The sequence below is a fragment of the Carettochelys insculpta genome, chromosome 13 (assembly GCF_033958435.1).
Source record: "Carettochelys insculpta isolate YL-2023 chromosome 13, ASM3395843v1, whole genome shotgun sequence".
Classification (NCBI taxonomy): Eukaryota; Metazoa; Chordata; order Testudines; family Carettochelyidae; genus Carettochelys; species Carettochelys insculpta.
Window position 1 is genome coordinate 13,285,395 of NC_134149.1, and position 22,565 is coordinate 13,307,959.

General features: G+C 42.8%; 1 protein-coding gene across 1 annotated transcript; it reads left to right on the forward strand.

Annotated features, from left to right (window-relative positions):
- The first annotated feature begins 756 nt into the window (after positions 1-756).
- ESX1 (ESX homeobox 1) lies at positions 757-12,960 on the forward strand. The gene is made up of 5 exons (XM_075007711.1): positions 757-1,131; positions 1,437-1,725; positions 2,171-2,216; positions 8,963-9,249; positions 12,104-12,960. Exons 1-5 carry the CDS (start codon positions 939-941, stop codon positions 12,327-12,329), a joined length of 1,041 nt encoding a protein of 346 aa, XP_074863812.1. The 5' UTR covers positions 757-938; the 3' UTR covers positions 12,330-12,960.
- The last annotated feature ends 9,605 nt before the right edge of the window (positions 12,961-22,565 follow it).

The following is a 22,565-nucleotide window of genomic DNA, read 5'->3' on the forward strand; positions in this document are numbered from 1 at the left end:
TGTATCCCCGGGAAAGAACCTCTATGCTGTGATCAAGTCACCTCTTGCTCTAGTTTGTGGAGAGCTCTAGTAATGCCCTGGCACTGCTGAGTGCAGGCAGGAGTTGGTTGCAGCTGCTGCAGGATCGTTGCTGTAGCAGCCAAGAGGAAAACAAGATGGGGATGGGAGGCCTGGGAACACAGGGCAGGGAAGGCCCCTTCCTGCAAGCCAGTGTGTGCTATTAGGGGACCTGAAGGCACCCCGCACATGGCTGAGACAGGCTCCAAAGGCCAAACTCAGATGCCAAAAGTGGGTCCAAGATTATTGTAGGTAGGTGCCCGAGAAGTAAGCGCAGTGTTTCTGGAGCTCAGTGCGATGTTTTTATGCACGGTGCTGGCCTTGTCTCTGCGCAGCACCGTGGAGCAGGATGGATCTATTGCATCTGCTAGTGGGCCAGCTTCCAGTCACTGTCGGCAGATCAACCTCATAGTAACTGCAGGGAAGTCCCTGGCCTTACACCACGAGAGGGGAGCTCAGGATCTGGCCCTACATTTGTAGCCAACAGTGCAGAACAAAGCCCACGACAAGAGATCTGCCCCTTCTCCTGTACACTCCCCCCAAGGCGCACACGGCTCTTAGGAGGGGGTGCTACAAGCCAAGGACCTGGCGGTCCCTGCCCGCTGGCACCTCCCTCTCCAGCAGCCGGAAGCTGGCACTCAGGTCCAGCTCTCCCCAGCAGGGGCTTCCTCCGCGGTCCCCACACCACGGCACAGGCCCTGGGGAAATGGGACTCCTGCTCTCCACGGCAGCAGGGGGCGGCAGAGCCCGGCGGGGGAGCGGGTCTGGCCCCGATCTCCGCCAGGCTCCCAGCGGCTGGTACCCCTCCCTGCCGGGCCAGGCTGCGAACCGGCCCCAGTGCGGGTCCCACCCCCCGGCCTTGACGCCAGCGCGCTAATGAAATGCTAATACCGGGGGCGCCGAGCCGGCCACTGCCGACACCAATAAAACCCGGCGCGGCGCGGGGCTCTGCCCGGTGCCAGCCCGCAGCCATGCAGAGCGCAGCGCCCGTGCCGGCCGGGCCCGCCCTGCACCTGCTCACCTCCTACTTCATGGACGGCATCCTGTGCCGCAGCCCCGCCGCCAGGCTGCAAGGTGAGGGGACCCTGCCCGGGGAGCTGTCCGGGGAGCGATAGGGGACTGGGGAGCCCCGCCAGCCCCACCCGCCGGGGAGCGCTGGGGAACCGGGGAGCCCCGCCAGCCCCACCCGCCGGGGAGCGATCGGGGACCGGGGAGCCTCGCCAGCCCCACCCGCCGGGGAGCGCTGGGGGACCGGGGAGCGATCGGGGACCGGGGAGCCTCGCCAGCCCCGCCCGCCGGGGAGCGCTGGGGGACCGGGGAGCAATCGGGGACCCGGGAGCCCCACCCGCTCATTCTCCGGCTTCTCTCCCTCCGGTCAGGCGGGGACCCCGCGGAGCCGCCCGACCCCTGCCAGGAGCCGCTGACGGCGGAAAAGCGCCCGGTGCCCGGGGCGCAGGAGGACGCGGCGGAGGCCGGGGAGGAGGCGCGGAGGGGCAGCGGCCCGAGGGGGCCGGGGGCCCGTCTCTCGGGCTCCGCCCCCGCAGCCGAGGCGCCGCCGGGGCTCCCGAAAAGGAAGCAGCGGCGCTACCGCACCACGTTCAGCAGCCGGCAGCTGGAGCAGCTGGAGCAGGCGTTCTGCAAGTGCCACTATCCCGACGTGTTCACCCGGTAGGAGCGCGGCGCCGCGCCGGGAGGATCGGGCCCTGCCTGCGCCCTCCCCTGGGTCCAGGGCCCGGCCACAGAGGCCAGCAAATGCCCCTCTGCGCCTTAGCGACTACCCCAGCCGGTCCCAGGCCGGCTCCGTAAGGACAGGGGCCCGATCGCCGCCTGGGAAAGGGCTTGAAAGGAGCCGCCAGAGGGAACTCAGGGATGGGGACTGCAGCGCTTGCAGCTGATCGCGGCCGGGGAGGGTTGGAACCCTTGGAGTTGCATGTTGGCCTTGACCCAGCCTCAGGCTGGGCACTGTGCCCCGGCTTGCAGCTTGGAACTCCCTTCGAAGGAGCAGGGGGTGGGCTGGGCCTTTGCTGAACTCTCCTTGGGTGTTTCTGCTGCAGCCAACCCTTTTTGGTGAGTAAAGATCCAAATAACTAAATGCGCTTTGGCCCTTCTGCAGAGAGGAGCTAGCCATGCGCCTGGATTTAACAGAAGCCAGAGTTCAGGTGAGTAACAGGTCCTGAACTACCAGGACCTAGCTCTGACTCAGTGACATATAAAACACTCTTAGCTTACAATTAAGTGTTAAGTGCCATTGGCTTTTTTACTTTTTCCATCTCAGGAAGATTGAGAAGGGTTGCTGTAAAGGATGTATAAGTATGGGGGCTCTATGTTACCCTAGAAAAAGAGGACCAAATGCTTTGCATTTAATAGAAAGAGCAGCTTGTATTCTCCCTCTCACACCTACCCAGAAACAGTAACAGAGAGGTAGCCCTGTTAGTCTGTATTCTAACAAAACAAACCAGCAGTCCTGTAGCACTTTAAAGACTAAGAAAATAGTTTATTAGATGATGAGCTTTCATGGGACAGACCCACTTCTGAAGAAGTGGGTCTGTCCCATGAAAGCTCATCACCTAATAAACTATTTTCTTAGTTTTTGAAGTGCTACAGGACTGCTGGTTTATTTTATCAAACCAGAAGTGTCAAACAAAACTTAGTAATGGGCAGATATATAAATACACTTTAGCAAGCATTAAGTGATCACTTAAAATAGATATGCAGGTGGATGTTTAGTTTAGACTGTTTGCAAAGCCTGTTTACAGATGTAGAAGTGGATTTGAATGAGCAATATTCGTATTGTTTAAGATTTAAACACAAAATACAATGTCAAGTTCTGAAAAAAACCAACAAAAGGCTAAAGATTCACAGTAAAATTTTGTACTTTATCGCTATAATTTCCTCCACTGGAAAATATTTAAATATAAAAATGGGGACAATAGTACTGTATAGGAGAGTTCAAAATGTAATTAAACTTGTAATTTTGGGGCATTTGTCAATTGGTGTTGCAAATGAAAATTTTTCAAATTTTTTTTCTCCTCTATATTTGTTTTTTAAGAATGGAGAAATATCCTGGACATGTTATCCATTATTAAACCTGAGTTAAAAAAACACTAATGACATTTTAGACACAAACATTTTCAAGATATATTCTTAAAATGCACTTTTACCACTGGTCTGTGATGATCCAAAATTAAATATACACTTGCATTTTTAAAATCTTGTTATTTGGTTTTATAAAGGTCCACATTAGAATTTCAAAAATATTTATGAAGTTTCTTTTGAAGTGCCAAAATCTTGTGTGTCAGTTCTTGATCAAAAAAATAAAAGGACCCAAAATGGTTAGATCACTTTCTGAGCTAATAATTACTTGAATACTGTGTCCTATGCTTAAGTAATTATTTATGTAGCACACAAAAGCATTCATACACCATCTCCTGCTCCAGTTTAACTTGAAAACATCTATACTATTTTTAAATAGTTAAATAAATTAAAAGACTATTATGGGACTGAGATGAGAATGTGTGCTTGAAAGGAATTTTTATTTCCAGGTTGGACAGTTATAATAGACTATCAGAAATAGCTCAAGCATACAGCTGCAATGACTGTGTAACCTATCTTCTGTATTTCACTTTTCTATACAAACTGATTATATGTTGACGTAACAGCCGTGAACAGCCTATCCTTGGTTCTAAACACCACCATTAACTGCCCCTTTTAAAAAGTATTAATTCTGGCATTCACTCCTGAACTCTGTGTATTCTTTTTAAGCCTTGGCTACATAGTAAATATTAAGTCTTGTTAAAATTTAGTTTCAAGCATAACATTTAGGTTCCACGTGAGCACAAACCCAGTGAAATTATACTAACCTCAGCACATCCTATACATCAGATATTGAATAAATTACTTTGCTTGTGAGTCCAGCTGCAAGCTGCAGTCCTGACTAGGCTCCCAGCATATACTGTTAATTTTTCATGACTATGATATACATTACAGCCTCTTCTCCAATTTGGCAGGCTTGCTCAGACTCATCTCTGTGGCTCTGTTTCTCCTCACACTGCAGCAAAGGGGCCAGATGCTCACCTTGCATATAATGTAGTTTGCTTGAAGTCAATGGAGAAATGACAGTTTACACTGGCTGAGGAGCTAGCCCCAGAAGTTTTTAATTTCCCTATCTTTCCATATTTTAACACTCAGCCCGACATCCTCAAAGATAAATAGGCTCCTAAAATTCATTTATGTTAGTGGAAGTTAGAAGTCTATATACCTGGACCATGGTGACTTCCAGAGAACTGGAAGAGAGTTCCAGAGAGAACTTCCAGCCATCAGGAGACGCTCTGCAACAATTTATATGTTACATGCAGTTCCCAATAGTTTTAGTCATGCGAGCAAACTTTGTCAGCTTTTTCATCTCAGCCCTACAGCTAAAACTGTTTTATGACCTTTCAGGAAAGAAAATATCCTCCCCTCTAGACCCCAACATAAATATCGCCAATGCTGCTAGTAATTAAAATACCTTAACACATGACAGCCACTCTTCCTCCACAAAATGAACACGGATGCAAAATTGTTAATTTACTCGCTTCCCTGATCCCATTCTCACATGGGGTTTGCCAACTGCATGCGGTTGGGTGTGCTGGTAGCTGATGTCTCTTTTCTGAAACATTGGAGTGCTAGCAAAGGCAAAAGGGAAAATGCAGATGATGTGAACCCAAACTTCCTGTGAAGGTCATAAAAAGAACACACCGTTCAGCGGCATAGCTATGTAGGAATATTAGGCAAATATTGGGAGGAAGGTTACTCCAGTATCACAGGATTCAAGGCCAGAAGGAACCACCAAACTATCTAACCTGACATCTCAGCTCTCACAGGCTACCGCCACCACCTGGCACCTGCATACCAAATACAGCAACTAGGATGAGAACCCAGTATAATAGACCTCAGGCAGCTAGACTACTATGTGTCACAGGCAGAGTAGTTTGAGTGCTACCATGAGACTGGGTTCAAGTCTCTGCTCTGCCACAGACAAGTACTGTGGGCAAGTCACTTGTCCTCTAGGTCTCATTTTCCCCAGCTGTAAAATGGAAATAATCACTTACACACATCTCCTGAGAATAAATATATTAAAGATGCTGAGGTACTCAGCTAGCTTAGCAGGTACATAGACCATTTTTAAAATATACAGCAATGGTACCTTTCCAGCCCGCTCAAAAGTAACTCTCTGGGAAGCTAATTTAAGGCAGAATTGTGATTTCTGCACCTCAGTGAGGCAGCCAGGCAATGGATCACTTTGCAGAGATTTGCTTAGGGAGACATCTGCTGTACACTTTCTCGGGGCAGCATATGCAGGACCAGATTAATTGGGAGCAGGCAAGAGTTGGCAGAAATTTGTTGCATTTCATTGAGCCCTAAATGGAAGTAGCCCACCAAGACAGAAGAAGAAGAAAAAAAAAAAACTATCTTATTCCTCTCATTTCAAAATATACCTCTTATTTCAGCTATTCCCTCCCCTGCCCCCAGGGAGATTTCTTCTGTGTCCTTTTTGAAAATGCATCCAATGTGACTCATTTTTACATACCACAGGAAAGGAATAATTTGAAAGTCTGGTAAATCCTGTCCTCTTCTGAACCCATCCTTTTTGGCCTTCCAGCAGCATTCTTGTTTCAGTTCACACTTCATTCCCATTAACAGGCTTGTCCCTCATTATTGGTCCAGATCATTGGTCTGGGGAGAAAAACAGGCACAGATCTTGAAAAGTTCTAAAAAAGGTTAGAAACATCAGCTTGTTGATTCAGCACCATGGGTGTTGTTAATAAAGCACTCACCTGAAAAAGTAAGCAGGACTACTGCAAAGTGAATATCCTCATGATATTTGCTAATGATCCTGAGATCATTGTCAATAACATAGATACACTATGGTTAATTACAATACCTACAAAAAAAACCAAATTAAGTTGTATCAAAGTGTTTAATTCACATGACTCGAAAGGGATGTAAAGTCTCCAGAAATTGGTGAATTAACGTTACATTCACCAGATTCTTCTTTTATCATTGCATTAACAGTTAACATTTTAAATTATGTTCAAAACCCCAACTGCTTCTAAATTTGGATTACAAATGACCATTTTAATTTCTAATGAAATTCCTAGCATGGGAACAACTATTATAGGATACATGCATAAACTATCAACAACAGAAATAACATATACAGTATTTAATATATACTCGTTTATAGTCCAATCTTATTTAAAACTAATAAAATTGTAATGACTCCAAGGGGCTGAAAATTGCTCTTCTTTGTAGCACATAATTTTGAGGGTACTGTGTTTAGCCAAGGACATGGTTAGCTAAACAGTATAGAGAGCATATTTCATAATGTAAGTTAGTGCACATCCTTCCTGTAAGTTAGTGGATAGATGCATACTGCCTAGGTAACCTGATAGAAATGTAATGGTCTAAAAATGTAAAGTTAGTTTACTTTGTGGGGAGGGAGAACCCAGTGGTTTGAGCATTGGCCTGCTGAACCCAGGATTGTGCACTCAATCGTTGAGGAGGCCATTTAGGGATCTGGGGCAATTAGATTTTAAAAAAAAATCTGTCAGGGGTGGTGCTTGGCCCTGCCAAGAGGGCAGGGGACTGGACTTGATGACCTCCCAAGGTCCCTTCCAGTTCTCTGAGATGTGTGTGTAAGACAGCTAAACTCTTTATTAATCAGTAGCCAAAATACAAATTAGTCGTTTTGATTCTTGCATTAAATAATCTAAATGTTATTTAAAATAATTACATGCTACAGCTTTGAAAGCAGTCTATCATGTCACTGTAGGGTCAGATTAGTTGTTATGGCTCATTTATCACTCATATTCGTGTGAATTTTGCCCAGATAAGACATTCAAGGTTGGGATTTTAGATCTAAATATGGCTTTCAGTGCCAATAATCCAAATGTAGTTTAAATTATAAAAGAAGTTTGATAAATACAGTAATTGATGGCCAACTAAAATCAGTTGTTACACTAGATTTACAATCTGGACAACAGGAAAGCCATAATAAAAACCGCTAGATTACATAAAAGAAATTATTTTAATATTTTACAGTGGAAGTAATTTCACTCCTTATTCGGTTTCTCTGTTTGGAGCAGACTAACAAAAATGCTTATGTAGTATTATTCTCTTACACCTGTAGAACTTGCCTTTTGCTATGTTTCGGAAAGGGGTCAAAATACTTATATTGGATAAAGAAATTAACAACATTGCAAAGTGCCATGTTCTTCATCTGCTGCTCAGATGTGCAGCACAAGAGTTATATAACATTCCCGCTACTCTTTTAATGCTTTGCACTCCATTCTAAATGGGAGCACTGGGGGCTGAGAGCTAGTGAGGACTTTTCCCTTTTGATATACCACCTCTAGCTCCATTTCTGATGCTTCTTGGCACATGATTGGAGGCCTCTATTCAACCAATAATCCTTGTAATTTAGTTAAATCACTAAAATCTGTTTTAGCCACTGCCTAATGCTGAATAAACACAACTAAAAGTCTCTTTTTCATGCACCTGCCTCACACCTCTAGGTATAGATTTCTAGCATTCCATTAGTTCCACTATTTCCTCTAAGAAATTTGACCCTACAATGTCTGATATGCTAGACCTTGTGTCCCTAAGACTATTTATTGTTCAACACTATTGTGCCAGATTCTGTCTAGTGTGTGGTATTTTTCTTTGTCCACTTCTTGGTCCAAAACCCCAATCTTCTTGCCAGCGGACCTAAACACAACCTGCGTATTGGTTGCCTGCAGGAGAAAGACACCCTGCTTTTTGCAAAGCCACTAGTGTTTTCCAAAGAATATTGCTAGCTTTAAAAGAACAGTCTAAACAAAAGATAGGCTCGAATATCATTGCTTCTTCAGGTCCTTGTGAATAAACATTCACAAGATCTATGTGATGTGAGGAACTTAAAGTATCTTTTCTCTGTTATATACATTGTAATGTACTTGAGTGAGACTAATGTGTGGCCTCACACAGTCAAAATTTCAGGAAAAAAATGGTGTGGTATCAGTTGTCAGAGCAGATTAAATTCTAGTCACACTTCTCTGTTGCTTTATGATATACTCAGTAGGTAAAATAATTGATAGTGCAGCCTTATAAAGAAAAGATGACACAATAAACAGTTCACTGTGCAAAACCACACTGCACAGAGAACTCCTTATCATCCAAACCTTGTGTCTAAGAAATTAATAGCATGTCTTCCTGTTTTATTGACTCCTGGTTAGCAACATTCTCAAGTATCTTAATGTATTTGGTGTCTTGAGAAACATGGAGTTTTATTGTGCTACAGTTGACTTAATCAGGTTCACATAACTTGATAAGACGACATTTTGAGTACCAGCAGGTAATAAGAGCATCACCTATTTTTCAAACAAAAATACTTACCTATATAATTAGCCAGCCAGCCAGACTAAGTATTTCAGTCACAATCACAGTTTTGTTTTAAAGTTCTGTGGCTTATTCCAGTTATGCTTAAGGTGCTTCTTAATTTGCATGATCTGAGGTAGCCATCTTTTGATTTTGGGAGGCTGGGGGGGAGTCATTTTAAGGCTTAATTAATAACGGGGTAATAAATTATTAATAGCAGTTTTCATTGTTTCACACTCAATAATTAGAGCCCAAATGCATATTCCTGTGGCTTAGAAACAATAGCACCTTTTATTGATCTGCCTACAGTAGATGCTCTTCAAATCCATAAACAGGTGTCTGACATTTGTTAATTAATAATAAACACTTTATAAACAGAACCTCCTGTATGGAAATTGTACTTTTAAAATAAGGTCTCTTCTCTGTCACATACCTCATGGCCTACCATAGCTGATCAAAACCACGACCAAATCAGTGTTGCTAACCCTTTTGTATTCTCTCTCTAAAGGTCTGGTTTCAGAACAGAAGGGCAAAATGGAGGAAACGTGAAAAAACCGAAATGTTAGGGAATCTTCCTGGACTCTCCTTAACCCATCCCTTGGGCCTGTTCTTGGATGGTCCATTGAGTCAGTCGCCCCTTCTGGACCACACCTGGAGATCAGTGCCACTTTCAACAATAACGATGCCATCTGTAACTCCAGCATTCAGCCCTGCAAGTTTAGGGCCATTCGGTCTCAGCAGTCTTGCCTGGACATCTCTCTTCAGAAATCCCATTTTAAGTCCCCATTTCGGAAGGTACCGAGAACGCATTTTAAATATTTTTCTTTTAAACGTCAAGGCTGAAAAGAAAGGGATAAATACTGAGAGAAAATATCCTCTTGACGCCTAATAAATATATGGTACATCCGCACCTTGAATGTTATGAGCAGATCAGGTCACCCCACCTTAAAAAAGATATATTAGAGTTGGAAAAGGTCCAAGAAATGGCAACAAAATGATTAGGGGGTTGGAACTGCTGTCATATGAGGAGAAATTAGTAAGAAGGGACGTCTCAGCTTGGAAAGGAGACAATTAGGGGATATGATAAACATCTATAAAATCATGACTGGTGTAGAGGAGGTAGCTAAGAAAGTGTTATTTACTCCTCATAACACTAGAATTAGGGGGTCACCAAATGAAATTAATAGGCAGCAGGTTTAAAACAAAGTATTTTACACAGAGCACACAGTCAACCTCTGGAACTCATTTCAGATGTTGTGAAGGCCAAAACTGTAACTTGGTTCAAAAAAGAATGAGGAAAGTTCATGGAGGATAGGGCCATTGAGGGCAATTAGCCAGGATAGGTGGGGAGGGTGTCCCTAGCTCTGTTTGGCAGAAGGTGGTTTTGGAGAGAGGGGATGGATCACTTGATGATCACCTGTTTTGGTCATTCCCTCGGGGGCACCTAGAATTAGCCACTGTCTGAAGGCAATACTCAGCTAGATGGACTTTTGGTCTTACCCAGTACAGCTGTTCTTGTGTATTTCAACAGCTCAATATCAGTAACCAATTCACAAGTGCCCTAATTAAATGTGCTCCAATGTTACAGGTGCGTATTCTGTCCATTGAAAAGACTATGAGAAAGATATTAAAGGGCCAGCTCTCACAGGAGTGAAACAGGCAGGATTTAGCCCTAAATTAGCTGTAAACCAGGGATCTCAAACTCAATGGACCTTAAAGCCAGTGCCAGTCCTCAGATTCCCCTAGTGGGACAGAAGGCACCTCTCCCCCACAGGGTTGACAATGGGCCACATGTTCCCCACACACACACACACTCATCTCCCAAACCCGCCTGCCAGTCTGTGCTTTCCCTCTCTGACTGGTGCTGCCCCTAGGCAATTTAACCCTCCCACCCCCAGAGATCACAGCACCACCACTGGTTGCACAAAGGGGTTAGAGCAGCTTCTGGCTGCTGGCTCTGCTCCGCTACCAGCATATCCCTGTGGCTGGAGGAGGCGTATACAGAGCTGTGCCTTCCGTAGGATGACAAAACAAAAAAGCAGTCACACAGCACTTTCAAAACTAACAATGTAATTTATTAGGTGATGAGCTTTCCTGGAGCCGACCCACTTCTTCAGATCTGGAAATAGGGCAGAGGTTGGTTTGGCATGCCTGCGCTGGGCCCCGTGCTTTTGGGGTGGCCCTGCAGCTGCTGCCCCAACCATCTTGTGAACAGGGTGGTGACCTATACTCAGATTAGCCTGCGGGGCCATTGGTGGGTTGGGGCTGGCAAAAGAGGTTGAGGCCCTCCCCCAACCCCCACCCCACACACAAACACAAACACTCACCATGGCAGCAGGAGCTGCAGGGAAGCGGAGCTGTGCAGCAAGCTGCTTGGCTTCACTGCAGCAAGTGGGGAGCAGCGGGTGAGAAGCAGTGGGGCAGGAACAGAATGGGACTGGACTTTGGGGGAAGGGTACAGACAAGGACACACTCACCCCACACACACACCCCAGGGCCACAGGATGCACGCACAAGCAGCTGTCGGGGAGCTGGTTTGTGGAACTGCTTGAGTGCCAGAAGGCCCCTGGGCTGAGAGTTTGAGACAACTGCTGTAAACCCTAGTGGAAGTCACCAGACAGTTTCTCTATAAAGGACAGTTGTGAACGTTGGGTGAAATCCTAGCCCCACTGAAGTCAATGGGCATTTGACTGTTCTAATTTAGACCAACTCTGGCCTCTATTCCAATCTACAGATCAGAGAATTATAGTGGATGTTACCACACAGGAGAGCAGAACATGAGCACCACAGAGAGCGCTGACGTGCTTGTCTTTCACATCAGGGTCGTATCGGTCCGGTTAACATTTCTTTTACAGAAGACACAGGCCTAGTCCCAATGGGAGTTTTGCAGCTGACTACAATCGATACAGTGTTGAACTCAGAGTCTACTTTCCCAGCTTCCAAGACCTCAGGGTAGATCCTGGACTTGTGTCCATTGTCATTACTCCATGGGATTCTGTAGAGCTCTGATGATTTAGAATAGCTGAGGATCTGCTTCTCAGCCTCACTCCAAGTACTGAAATTTAACAACAGAAAGCTGCTGCATTAGCACTGTATGGGCCTCTCCCTCCTGACCTGACAGCCTAGATTATACCCTCATCTTAACAAGCAGACCTTTCTGCCATGCTGATTTATGCTGCTTTTCACATGCAATAACTTGTCACTACAAATTGGCTGCACAAAGGCTTCTATGAATATTGTTCCCTTTATGAAGCATTCTGTGGTTTCCACAGAGTGTACAGATCTCGTGTTACAAGGTTTGCTTAGAAAGGATTTAACCTGTTAGGAGAACGAGGGTAAATTTAACACACTGACTTTCCTGGATAGCTGCATGCATGATATTGCTGGTATCAACCTCTCTCTTCTATGCTGCATCCACAGTTTAGTGAGTGATATTTTTAGGTGTAAAGTGGATTTGCCCATTGTAAAAAACAAAATAGAACAAAAAATCCTAAAAGTCAATTTACCATAAAGTATAAGTTTAGAACAAAAAAAACCACTTAGTTTAAATACAATCCAGTTTAGTGCGGTGGTTATTAATAAGGTAAATATTTCTTCTACAAAATAATTCATTTGGCTACTGTTGACTTTTTTTCCCCCCCAAATATAGATTTCTGAATGCCTTAAATCCTCTCCTGACAACAGCTTCAGTGTTAATGAAAGCTCCAGGACCCCCATCAGACGCTGCTCTCACTGCCTTCACTGATCCGGCAGCAGTTGAAAGGAAAACGTCGAGCATTGCAGCACTAAGGCTCAAAGCGAAAGAACATTCGGCACAAATCCCTCAATTAAACCTCCTATCCAGTCTTACAAACACTAACAAAGAACTCTGTTAGGAACTTTCCCGCAGACTGCTGTAGCACAGGAGAACACAAATGCCTTCTCCTGTAAGTGGATCCCATTATACAGAGGCATACAGAAAAGAAAACTAAACTAAACTAAAACCACTCCCTATCTGTAGATCTTCTCTCTGGACAATGGACTGGTGGACATTTTAATCTTGCTAAAAATAGCTTTCCTCCATTATAACACAAAATTATGCAGTCATGTAGCAAATTGATAAATGACTACTTAGGTGAATTCTTGACATTACAAAAGATACACATCAGGAATTGATTCTTCTACATAAATAAAACTAACATAAAGGAAAAAGTTTACTGTAAAACACTCTTAAACACTGGACATTAGCACAAAGGATGAAAATCCCCCTGTAGAAATAACTTTGGAATTGTATAGGCCATCTCTGCAGGAACTCTGTAACTATACTAGTTTAGACTCAAGAATCAATAGATGGTGTGTTCTTAATTTAAAAATCATGCTTCATGTTGAAGCACAAATGCCAGTGAAATTTCACCAAGTAAACAGAATGATTGGGAATAAGGTATGAAATATTTTGAATGTCGGTCTGATCCAAAACTAGGTCTGTACAAAATGTATCATGTTTCAAAATAAAATAAAAAAAATGAATCCTTGCTTAGCTGTTCAATGCAGCAGTGTTTTCATAACTATAGCCTAAGCTTTAGCTTTTGACCACAGCTCACTTTGTAAATGCAAGTTGTGTCCCATAAGAAATAATTGGTTATGTGCAGTAAATGGTGTAATTCAATCTATCAGTGAGTAGTTACTAGTTTTAACCAAGAGGTTTCTGAATCTTTTTAGTGTGATTAGTGCCAAACAGCAGCAGATCATTATCGCCAAGTTAGCTCTTCTGATTTGTAAATCTCTTACAAAGTATATCGTATGCCTCGGCAGATTCAGTTTTGCAGCCTCTTTAAAAGGTGTCCTTGAAAAGACTATTGGGAAGAGTGAAAACTGAGGTTCTAGCAAAAAGACATTAAATTTACAAAAACCCACAGGCAAGCCATTTAACATGTTGGCCTCAGTTTCCCCAGCTGTAAAATGGGGGTGAGAAGAACCACAACTAGCTCATGTATAGCTGGTGATCCAGAAATACCCAAGTGTGTTACAAAGGAGGCAAGTCTTAGAGTGGGTAGCCATGTTAGTCTGTATCTGCAAAAACAATGAGGAGTCCTGGGGCATCTGATAGGCTAGCAGATTTACTTGGGCATAAGCTTTCTTCAGATGCAAAGGAGCAGAAGTATTGTCCCATTTCACAGACAACTTGTGCATTTCACAGGGCTGTTCTGAGGACTAACTAAATGATCTGAATGCTGTGCAAATGTCAAAGGGCTATATTAGTGCTAAAAGGTGTCTTTTAATTGGCATCCTCATTGGTGGTAACAGCTACAGCATCAAGGACTGAACAGACATGAAGATTGAGCTTTTGTCTCATCTCTGGAGTCCCGCCAAAGAGGCTTTCAGTTCCATACATTGATGGTACAGGGCGGAGAATCTTCCACTGAAGCTGCCTGTGGTTTTCCAGTTCCATTGAGACCATTCTGGTGCACTACAGTAACACAGAAAAAGCAATCTGCCCCCCACACCTCAGTAAGTTTTCCCCCATGTTCTTAGTGTTCCACAAGAGCAGGCTACTGTATTTTTACTCCAACTACAATCAACCTACCATAGCCCCTGTAACATCTCTTCATAACATTTATTCTGAGTGTGATCAATAATCTTGTCGATGCAGTTGCAATTAGCTTGGAATGGCGAACCCCTAGCTACCTGAATTTCTGCTTTTGTAGACATCTCTAAACCTTAAATGTATTAAATGTACAGTGCACAAACTGTCTTTCTTAATTAGACTGCTCAACTCCCCTTTCCCTGCAAAACTGCTTTGGAAGTGAACTCAAACAGGAGCTGTTATGAGAAAGCCCATTTGTAATGTGAAGTTACAGCTTAGCCGGGGTAAATAAAACAAAGAGGAAATTAACAGCATTTTTTTAAATTAGGAGCAGATTGAGGGTTCAAAGGATTACAGGATTATCCTGCTACCTGAATACTTGTGTTCAACTACCTCATGCAGTAAGTTCAAAAATCTCCTGCATTTGCCTAGAGTCAGTGTCTGTTCAGCTGATACCTGGAAACCCAGGCATTCGCTTGACCACAGAAAACTCTGCCAACCCCCAAATATCTTAGTAGTTATTTTTATCTTGCCTGGGTGCAAATTCAATAATAGTAGTACCAAGCCCCTATGTTGTGCTGAAAGCAAGGTCAATATTCTCAGCACATTTTACAGCTATGGAAACCAAGTCACAAAGAGGCAGAACTGTTCATTCATACTCACACAGCATGTCCTGTCCATGTTCAAATTTGCTGAGGGCCAGTCTAGAGCTCTATCTCATTGGCCACAGGTGTTGGACTTAGGGGCATTAGGGGTGCTGTAGCATCTCCTGGCTTGGACTACTTTCTATTCTGTAGAAGGTTTACAGTTTGGTTCAATGGCTCTCAGCACCCTCACTATACAAGTTCCAGCATCCCGCCATTGTCCCACGCTTCCTCTTTGACTGGTGCATCCACATATACTGGAATGTTGAGCTTGGACATTAACATTTCCACTTGACAGATCCGTACCGATTCACTGCAGAGCCTAAGGAAACTGACTCTCCTATCTGCCTGGGCTGAGCTTGCCTTACTTTGTGCTACTCTGCCAGACCCCTTCTTCCATAAGCACCAAAATTTTCCATCAGCAGAATGGAAACTTGTGGAAAAACCTCATTAAAGCACAGAAAATTCAATGAAATGATATTTCTGTCTGGTTTCAAAGGAAAAGGGGTTGGAAGTTACTGAGGCAGACTTTGGAACAGCACCCATTAGGAAACAATTCATGATACAGGTTGAACTTCTCTAACCCAGCACCCTCAGGACCTGACCAGCGCTGGACAGGAGACTTTGCCAGATCACGGGAAGTCAATATTGTCTAGCAGCACTACCAACATGTCCACTACTTAATGGGCATGCAGGGGTAAAATACAGCTAAATAACAGCACAGAACACAGAGAGCCAGGACCGGTGGCTGGAAACAAATTTTATAGGACCACCAAAAACTGGGCCACACCCTAAGAAGTGATCATCCAGCTAACTAAAAGTATGCTGGATTACGGACGTCACCAGGTGAGAGAGTTCCCAATTAGAGGGGTTCAACCTGTACACCTGTTTCCATCTGAATGTGCCAGGGACTGGCAGCCTTTGTCACAGTGCCCCATAATTCCTTTCCCTCCAACTAAACATTCCAATATATAGGGAGGCACCCCCAAAGTTTGCTTTTTGATAAAGCAAAGCGTAACAAGCCAGTAAAGAAAAGGTGCTCTAGCAACCCCTTCAAATTGTAGTTTTATTGTTGGACTAAAACCAGACGTGGCTCACGCCTGCCAGTGGGAGCAGGAGAACAGCAAGGGCAGTGGCTTCAGCAGATGTTACTGAGCGTATTCGGTCCACGTGATCATGCTCAGTACAAGCCAAGCAGCAAATGGGGAGCACGTGACCTCACACGCTTCCTCACCCATAAGAGTTTCTGACAAAACACAAGTCTCACTTGTTATTAGGTGGCTTCTTTGTTCTCCCTCTCTTTATGGATAGGAGCAGCTCTCTGTCATTAGCTGCAAAGCTTCTTCAGTGTCCTCTTTAAAGCTTTTCTCTACCACAATGCCTATGAAGAGCTCAGTCAGAGCTGGGCAGCTGGTTTACCCATCATGTGGGCCACTATCACCCACTGATTGCTTGTGCACCTCCATATCTTCTTGTTGCACCCTCCTGTTGTCTAGAGGATCCCACGGAGATCGTACACCTGAGTCAAAGTTCTGATGTATATTTGTACAGTGCCCAACACAATGGGCTTGTGGCCTCTGGGAGCTACCTCACGTCAGTGTTCCCAGTTAGCTAAGTATTTGGGCAGCTACCCAGGAGAGATTCAGGTACTGCCCAGCTGATCAGCAGAGGGCCCACAGCCAGCAGCCTATGTTTCTATTGGTGGTGCATATGCAGACGTCTTGGTGCACAAAAGACAATTTATTCTGCACATGGATGGAAAGAATTAGAGGGAACATTGCTTCACTCCATATCATATTAAATATGACTTAGTTTGGTATTAATGTAATACTATCACTGATAGGAGAGGCCATGGGCAAAAGGGAAAGTAAGAAAGGTTACCAGTCCACAGCACATGCACATGGAAACTGGTGTATCATGCATTAACTGTTTCCTAGCGGGTGCTGGTCCAAAGCATGCCTCCAGAACTTCCTGCCCCTTTTCCTTTGAAACCACAGAGAAATTCTGTTTCAACTGATTTAATTTATTCTGCTTTAATGAGTTTTTCAAAATAAGTTTCCATTCCGCTGCGTGAACTGAACAGCCAGCTGTGAGAGCTAATAACATTATGAAAGTCAATACGTACGGGTAATGCTTGAAACCAGCTTAGGAATCAAAGCACATCTGTAACCAAAACTGTGCCTTGTCTGAACTCCCAGCCGTTTCTTTTGTTGCTGTTACAGATCAATGTTTTGTTATTAACTATAACCACTAAAGGAGGAGGGCTTGCTTAGAACCACCCTTCTCATTTTAGGTTTTCACAGGCATCCACAGTTTAAGTACAGAGTTATTAAACCTCCATTTTTAAAATGTACTTGTGTAGTCTCTCCAAGCCTCAGGTGGATTTAATGATCTGATCATGGCGCAATCAATCAATCAATGGAAGCCCTTCCACTGATTTCATCAACAAGCTACTGATCAGCCAACTGTGCTTAAATCCCAAGTGCATTACCAGGGGACTAGATGCACACACAGTAAAAGAGGACTTCCCCACAAAGTGTTGCTTTAATTTTTTTTTTTTTTTAAATTTCAGTCTGGGTCTGGATTCACAGCCATATAGACCAACTCATACAATCTTTTACTTAGGCAAATGGCCTGTTGACCGGAATTAAGATTGCAAAATTTGGCCCTGTGCTTCTCTCTAGCTCAGTCTTGTATTAATAGCATAATTCTGCTCCAGTTAATGGGAATCATGCCATTGACTTCAATGGAAGGAAGACAGGAGCCTTTGGGGTTTGTTTGTTTGTTTGTTTTTTTATAAACATGGACAATATGTACGTGGAGTTTGTCAAAGCCACATAAGAGACTTGGGCACATCTTCCCTTCATTTGCTTAAATCCCCTGGACCACTTCACAAAATCTCAGCCTTATAATTGAACAGCTCCATGTTGGCCTCTGTGCCACAGCGTGTTTGGGTCCTCAGATTCTGCTGAACACTGGTATCTCTCTGAGAAATACTGACAACTGTTTCTAATGGGATTTCTCTCTTTTGGCTAAATAGTCAACAACTGTCATTTTTGTTTTCTACCTCAAGTTCAGATTTGATAACAAAGAAGTTTGGATAAAATTTCCATATTTCCAAAAGCATATCATCATCAGAACCTAGTCTACAAAGAAAGAGTAATTTTATTGTGAGAGAGAAAGAATAATAAGCCAGGTGTTTGAGGAAAAAGACAAAGGACCTGGCACAGTAGGGAGTTCTGACTCACAAATCTGTATTGAGTAAGAAGTATTCATGAAGAAAATTAATTTAAAAAAGTCTGGAGTTCAGGTTGTGAGCCCGTAAGTCTTTTCAAAAACAGATTAGTGATTAAAAACTTTTTTATTCTAGCAATCTCTTAAACAATTAGTCCAGTAATTGGAAAAGGACTACAAATTCAAATATAGATGGACATAAAAGGGTTTCCCCATAGAGCTTTTCCTTGGTTTTGTGGTCTACTGCCATGCACCTGCCTTTACCATCACAGCGGTTGAAATGCTGAAGAAGTGCATTGAATAGGGATACAACTGCACCAAACAGCAACACCATACAAATTACTTAATTCATGTAAAGCAGTGGTAATTGTATTGATCGTGAATGCATGAATGAGTCCTTCATTTCAAATGACATCAAATGTAAACCACCAAACTGGAATTTGGTCCCCACTGCAAATTTGTGATCTGCTGGGTGTGATTTAATTAATAGAAAATTAATTTTCATCAACTTCTTGACAGTAAAATGGAATCAAAATGGGCACATCCATTATTTTGAAGAGACTTCTTTTCATCTAGTATAGGTAACAAATTTCTTCACTTCTAGACCTTGATTTGCATGCAGCTCTCTATTCTCTCCTATGCAAAGAACAGCCTGTCTCCCCGACACATCTGTCAATCATGTAATTTGAAAAAAATGTGAAATAAAGTGAAAAGAAATGGGATATCATCAAGGCTAAGAGACAGATCTGAGATTCAAGTTCCAACTGATTTGTCCAAAATGAAAACTCAGATTTGTAAGGTTCTGAATTATCGGCATACAGGTTTTTATTTTTCTCCCTCTGCCAATATTTGGTCAAGATCACCACTGGACGTGACAAAATACTGTCAAGAGAGGTTGTTCTTTGTGTTTTTTGGCCCCACTAGGTGCCAAATCTCATAATAAAAACCTTTCCTTATGGGATTTCCTGCTAACGTTGAAGATTTCAAATGATTTGGAACTGTCAGAAGTTCTTCTCTCTCTATTCAATAGCTATATACACGCTATAGAACTGAAACAAGAATATTGGGCTGAACACAACATGGAATTGATGAACTTGGCTCCAGGTTCACCCATGAAGTAGTCTATTTATCTATTCAAGACTACTGAATAACTACAATAGTAACTCTCCTAATCAAAATCACCTATTTTACTGAATACTAAACAACTACAGGAATTCAAGGAGCATTAAGAGGTGGCCAGCATCTCCCACTCACATCCTCAGACATGAATTTACAGAAGGCACATTAAAGGCTCAGTTTCTTCTTTTTTATGGTAGATGATGGTCACATTGCCCAGATATAAACAACCTGAAAAATGATATTTCAGTACTTAACAGCTTGGCCTACTTCTAATACTTTTTGGCTTCATATACTCCAAGGCAAATTATATATTCAGCGCTCCCATGCAGCTCTCTTGCCTTCATCATGCAACTGTGTATGTTAAACCAGGTAGAAGTCAACAAGAGTTGCCCAGGCATAAGAAGTTTGAATTTGACCCAACATATGTCCAGAGACTTTCATTTTATCTTCTAAGCCCAAGTTAAACTGGTACAGAAAGTTACTTTGTGGTGTAGAGTACAAAACACACATTTTAAAAATTGATGTAACATTTGACTAACTAGAGACTTTACTGTCCCTTTTCAGTGTTTCTGGATTACATATATGCCATCTACCAATCTATGCAATCTTTAAGGGCTGCAAGCACATTAGCCTCCAACACTGCAGGAATTTATGGAACTGAGTGCTGCATCCTTTTATAGATGAAGAAACTACCACACAGAGATGCTGATAGATTTCATTTCACCAGTGACAGCGCTTGGGCAAAAACCTAAGCCCCCTGACTCCTAGTCCTCTGTTCTAACTATAAGACAATATAGCCCCATCAATTGACTAATATAAACCTTCTAGAAGCCAAGACATACCATCAAATGAGATGCAAGATCATGACTAGGCTAAAGTATAATGCCCATCGGTGGGGGGAACATAACATTCTGAATTGTCTTCTTGTGTTGGCTGAAATAGCATTTCTTATACAGTGATAACTTGCTCACTAATATGATGGCTGAGGAGGGAGGATATTGACAAAATTCAAACTTGCAAAGTCACACTGCCATGGTAACAAAACTTTTACGTTAAAAATTTGCTGAATAGAAGCAAGAGAAAAAATAAAATTTTAAAAAGCTGCCTTAACCATAGCAACCTGCAGAAGAACTGGGACAAAATACTTGATGTATTACAGATAAAAAGACAACTGTCTTTGTTGCAAACTGCGTAGTGACATTATTGTGAACCAAACCAGAAGAAGACAAGACAGCTTGAATTATACTTTCATGTGGTTCAAAAGGGTTGCTAGTAAAATGTGTTTAGGTGATCTGCTAAAGAAAAGAATATATTGCATTTTGTAAGTACCCAGTCACAGCTAGAGATTTTGACAAAAGTTGACTTTCACACACAATTAAACAAAATAATTTCAGTTTTCTAGTTTCATAGAAGCTGATCCACAGACTGCCCTATCTACAGGGTTATTCTGCACTGATAAAAAATCATGGGATTAATGTTTGTGAAAGATGACAAGAAAGGACAGCATTGTTATAGCCTTATTTTCTATGTATCCCAGGTGAATATAAGGAAAAGAAAGTGCAGCCGGCTGTAATGTTAATGTATGAAGAAAGTCTGAAGGCTGCTCATCAGCAAGTGATCAGAAACACTCTTACTTTTGTTAGTGTTCTCTCAACCTGAACAAGCAAGGAAGTTGCTGATTGCAGCAAAGACCTTTATTTGATGTTTTAGCTATGTGCTGTAAGCTTTTACCAGCTTTGTAGAGAAGTTATCACAAATATTCAGGGCCCAGTTAACTGAAGCTAAACAAGTCCTGAAAATGGAATCTGTGAAATGAACAATGGAGGAAGGAGTGACTAATGGGTAGGGCATTGACTAGGACTTGGAGGTTCCATGTTCAGTTCCTGGCTCAGTCACAGAACTCATTTATTGTCGTGTGTTCCCCAGGTGTAAAACAGGAACAGAACTTTCCTACTTCACAGAGGAGTTGGGACCATAAAATCTATTAGGCCTGTGAGATGTTGTAATGAAACCAATAGACTCTGGGGGCCCCTGTGCAATGTGTGTATGGGAAAGGGGGTCGGGCTCCATGCTCCAACCACTTCAGGGTCCACCTTGAGAACGAATTTCTGGATAAATGAATCAAAAAACCAACAATATTCTCAAGATTCATCAATGGTATTTTCATCCTTTTGACAGATGACCTAAACTCACTCATAGATTTCTATCACAATTTCAACTATCATCTACCCATTCTCTAGAATATCCCAAATCAGCATCAACTTCCTGGATACCACACTCAACTTTAGCAATGGAACTCTACTGACAACTATATACCACAAATAGAAACCCACAGATCACCATACATACTGTCACAGATCTGGTAAGCACCCCAAACACACTAGAAATCTGTTATCTATTGCCAGCTTCTCTGATAACACAGAAAAAGCACAGAGGAGCAAGATCTGTACAGCATATATAGTTCTTACTACATCTCAACACGCTGCCCCAGCAAAGTAGATCATAACAAGTAAAGGCACAGCCAAATACCTCCCGCGGCAACTCTAAAGTGTTAAACTTCAAAATGCCAGCTCGCGTATAGCCGCAGCGCACCCGCCGGTACTTCGAAGCCCCTTTACTCCTGGCATTTTGAAGTTTAACACTTCGGAGTTGCCATGTTGGCGGTGGGGGGAGAATTTCCCAACACCCTACTTACCATCCTGCCTTCAAAGTAGGGAGGTACTGTAAACAAGCCCTTAGTGTCTCAGGGCATCAAGCCACTACTGCTGGGGACCTCCTCCATTGGGCAGCTGCCTTGCTCCCTGGCATCCCGTGCCTCAGGGAAGCAGCTCCTACCGTGAGGAAGCTTGTGGGTTCCATCCAACCTTGAGTCTCCTTGAATCCCTGACAAAAAGGTTTAATGCTTGAATGTGTTCAAAATGAAGTCATTACAAGTTTAGAAACAGAACACATTTCTATAGTAGTACTGAACACCCTTAACTACAACTGAGGTTACTGGGAGCTGAAGGCCCTCAAACAGAAGCTGTATGAGGCCTTACTATGGAATGACAACAACGGATTCATTTTGGTTCTTTTCCACCAATAAAGAATATTAAAAGTCCTAAAGTATATTAGCAGATCTAACTATATCAACGAGCTATGACGACATTTTGTGTTAGTAAACAATGGTTTGAATCCCATTCCATTATGTATTTACACTATTAGCGCTAAAGCGTTCAAGGGATCTGTGTTATGGACTACTGGATTGAGAAGCTATATTTAAATAATGCAAAGCTGAGACAAACTCACAACCCCTAATAAATCAAGCAGTAGCCATTTTCACTGTATCTCCTGTTTGGGAAACTATGTTCTATAAACTAGGACAGAATACCAGACGACTTCACTCTGAAGTGTTTCTATTAGGCTATTATCTTTTCATCTGCTGGCATAACTTTTAAACATCAAAATTCATGTAAAACTTTGTAAAAGCTATTTAAACAGTTTACTTCAAAAGCCTGATTTTAATTCAATCAAAGCAGGATAGCAATAGGAAACAACATTTTACAAATGTA

What these genes read in the sequence shown, in the direction of transcription:
- ESX1 (XM_075007711.1), top strand. Translation starts at nt 939, where the DNA reads ATGCTAATACCGGGGGCGCCGAGCCGGCCACTGCCGACACCAATAAAA. An exon ending in CCCCGCCGCCAGGCTGCAAG is followed by an intron (nt 1,132 to 1,436) that starts GTGAGGGGACCC and finishes CCCTCCGGTCAG; the next exon opens with GCGGGGACCCCGCGGAGCCG. An exon ending in TATCCCGACGTGTTCACCCG is followed by an intron (nt 1,726 to 2,170) that starts GTAGGAGCGCGG and finishes GCCCTTCTGCAG; the next exon opens with AGAGGAGCTAGCCATGCGCC.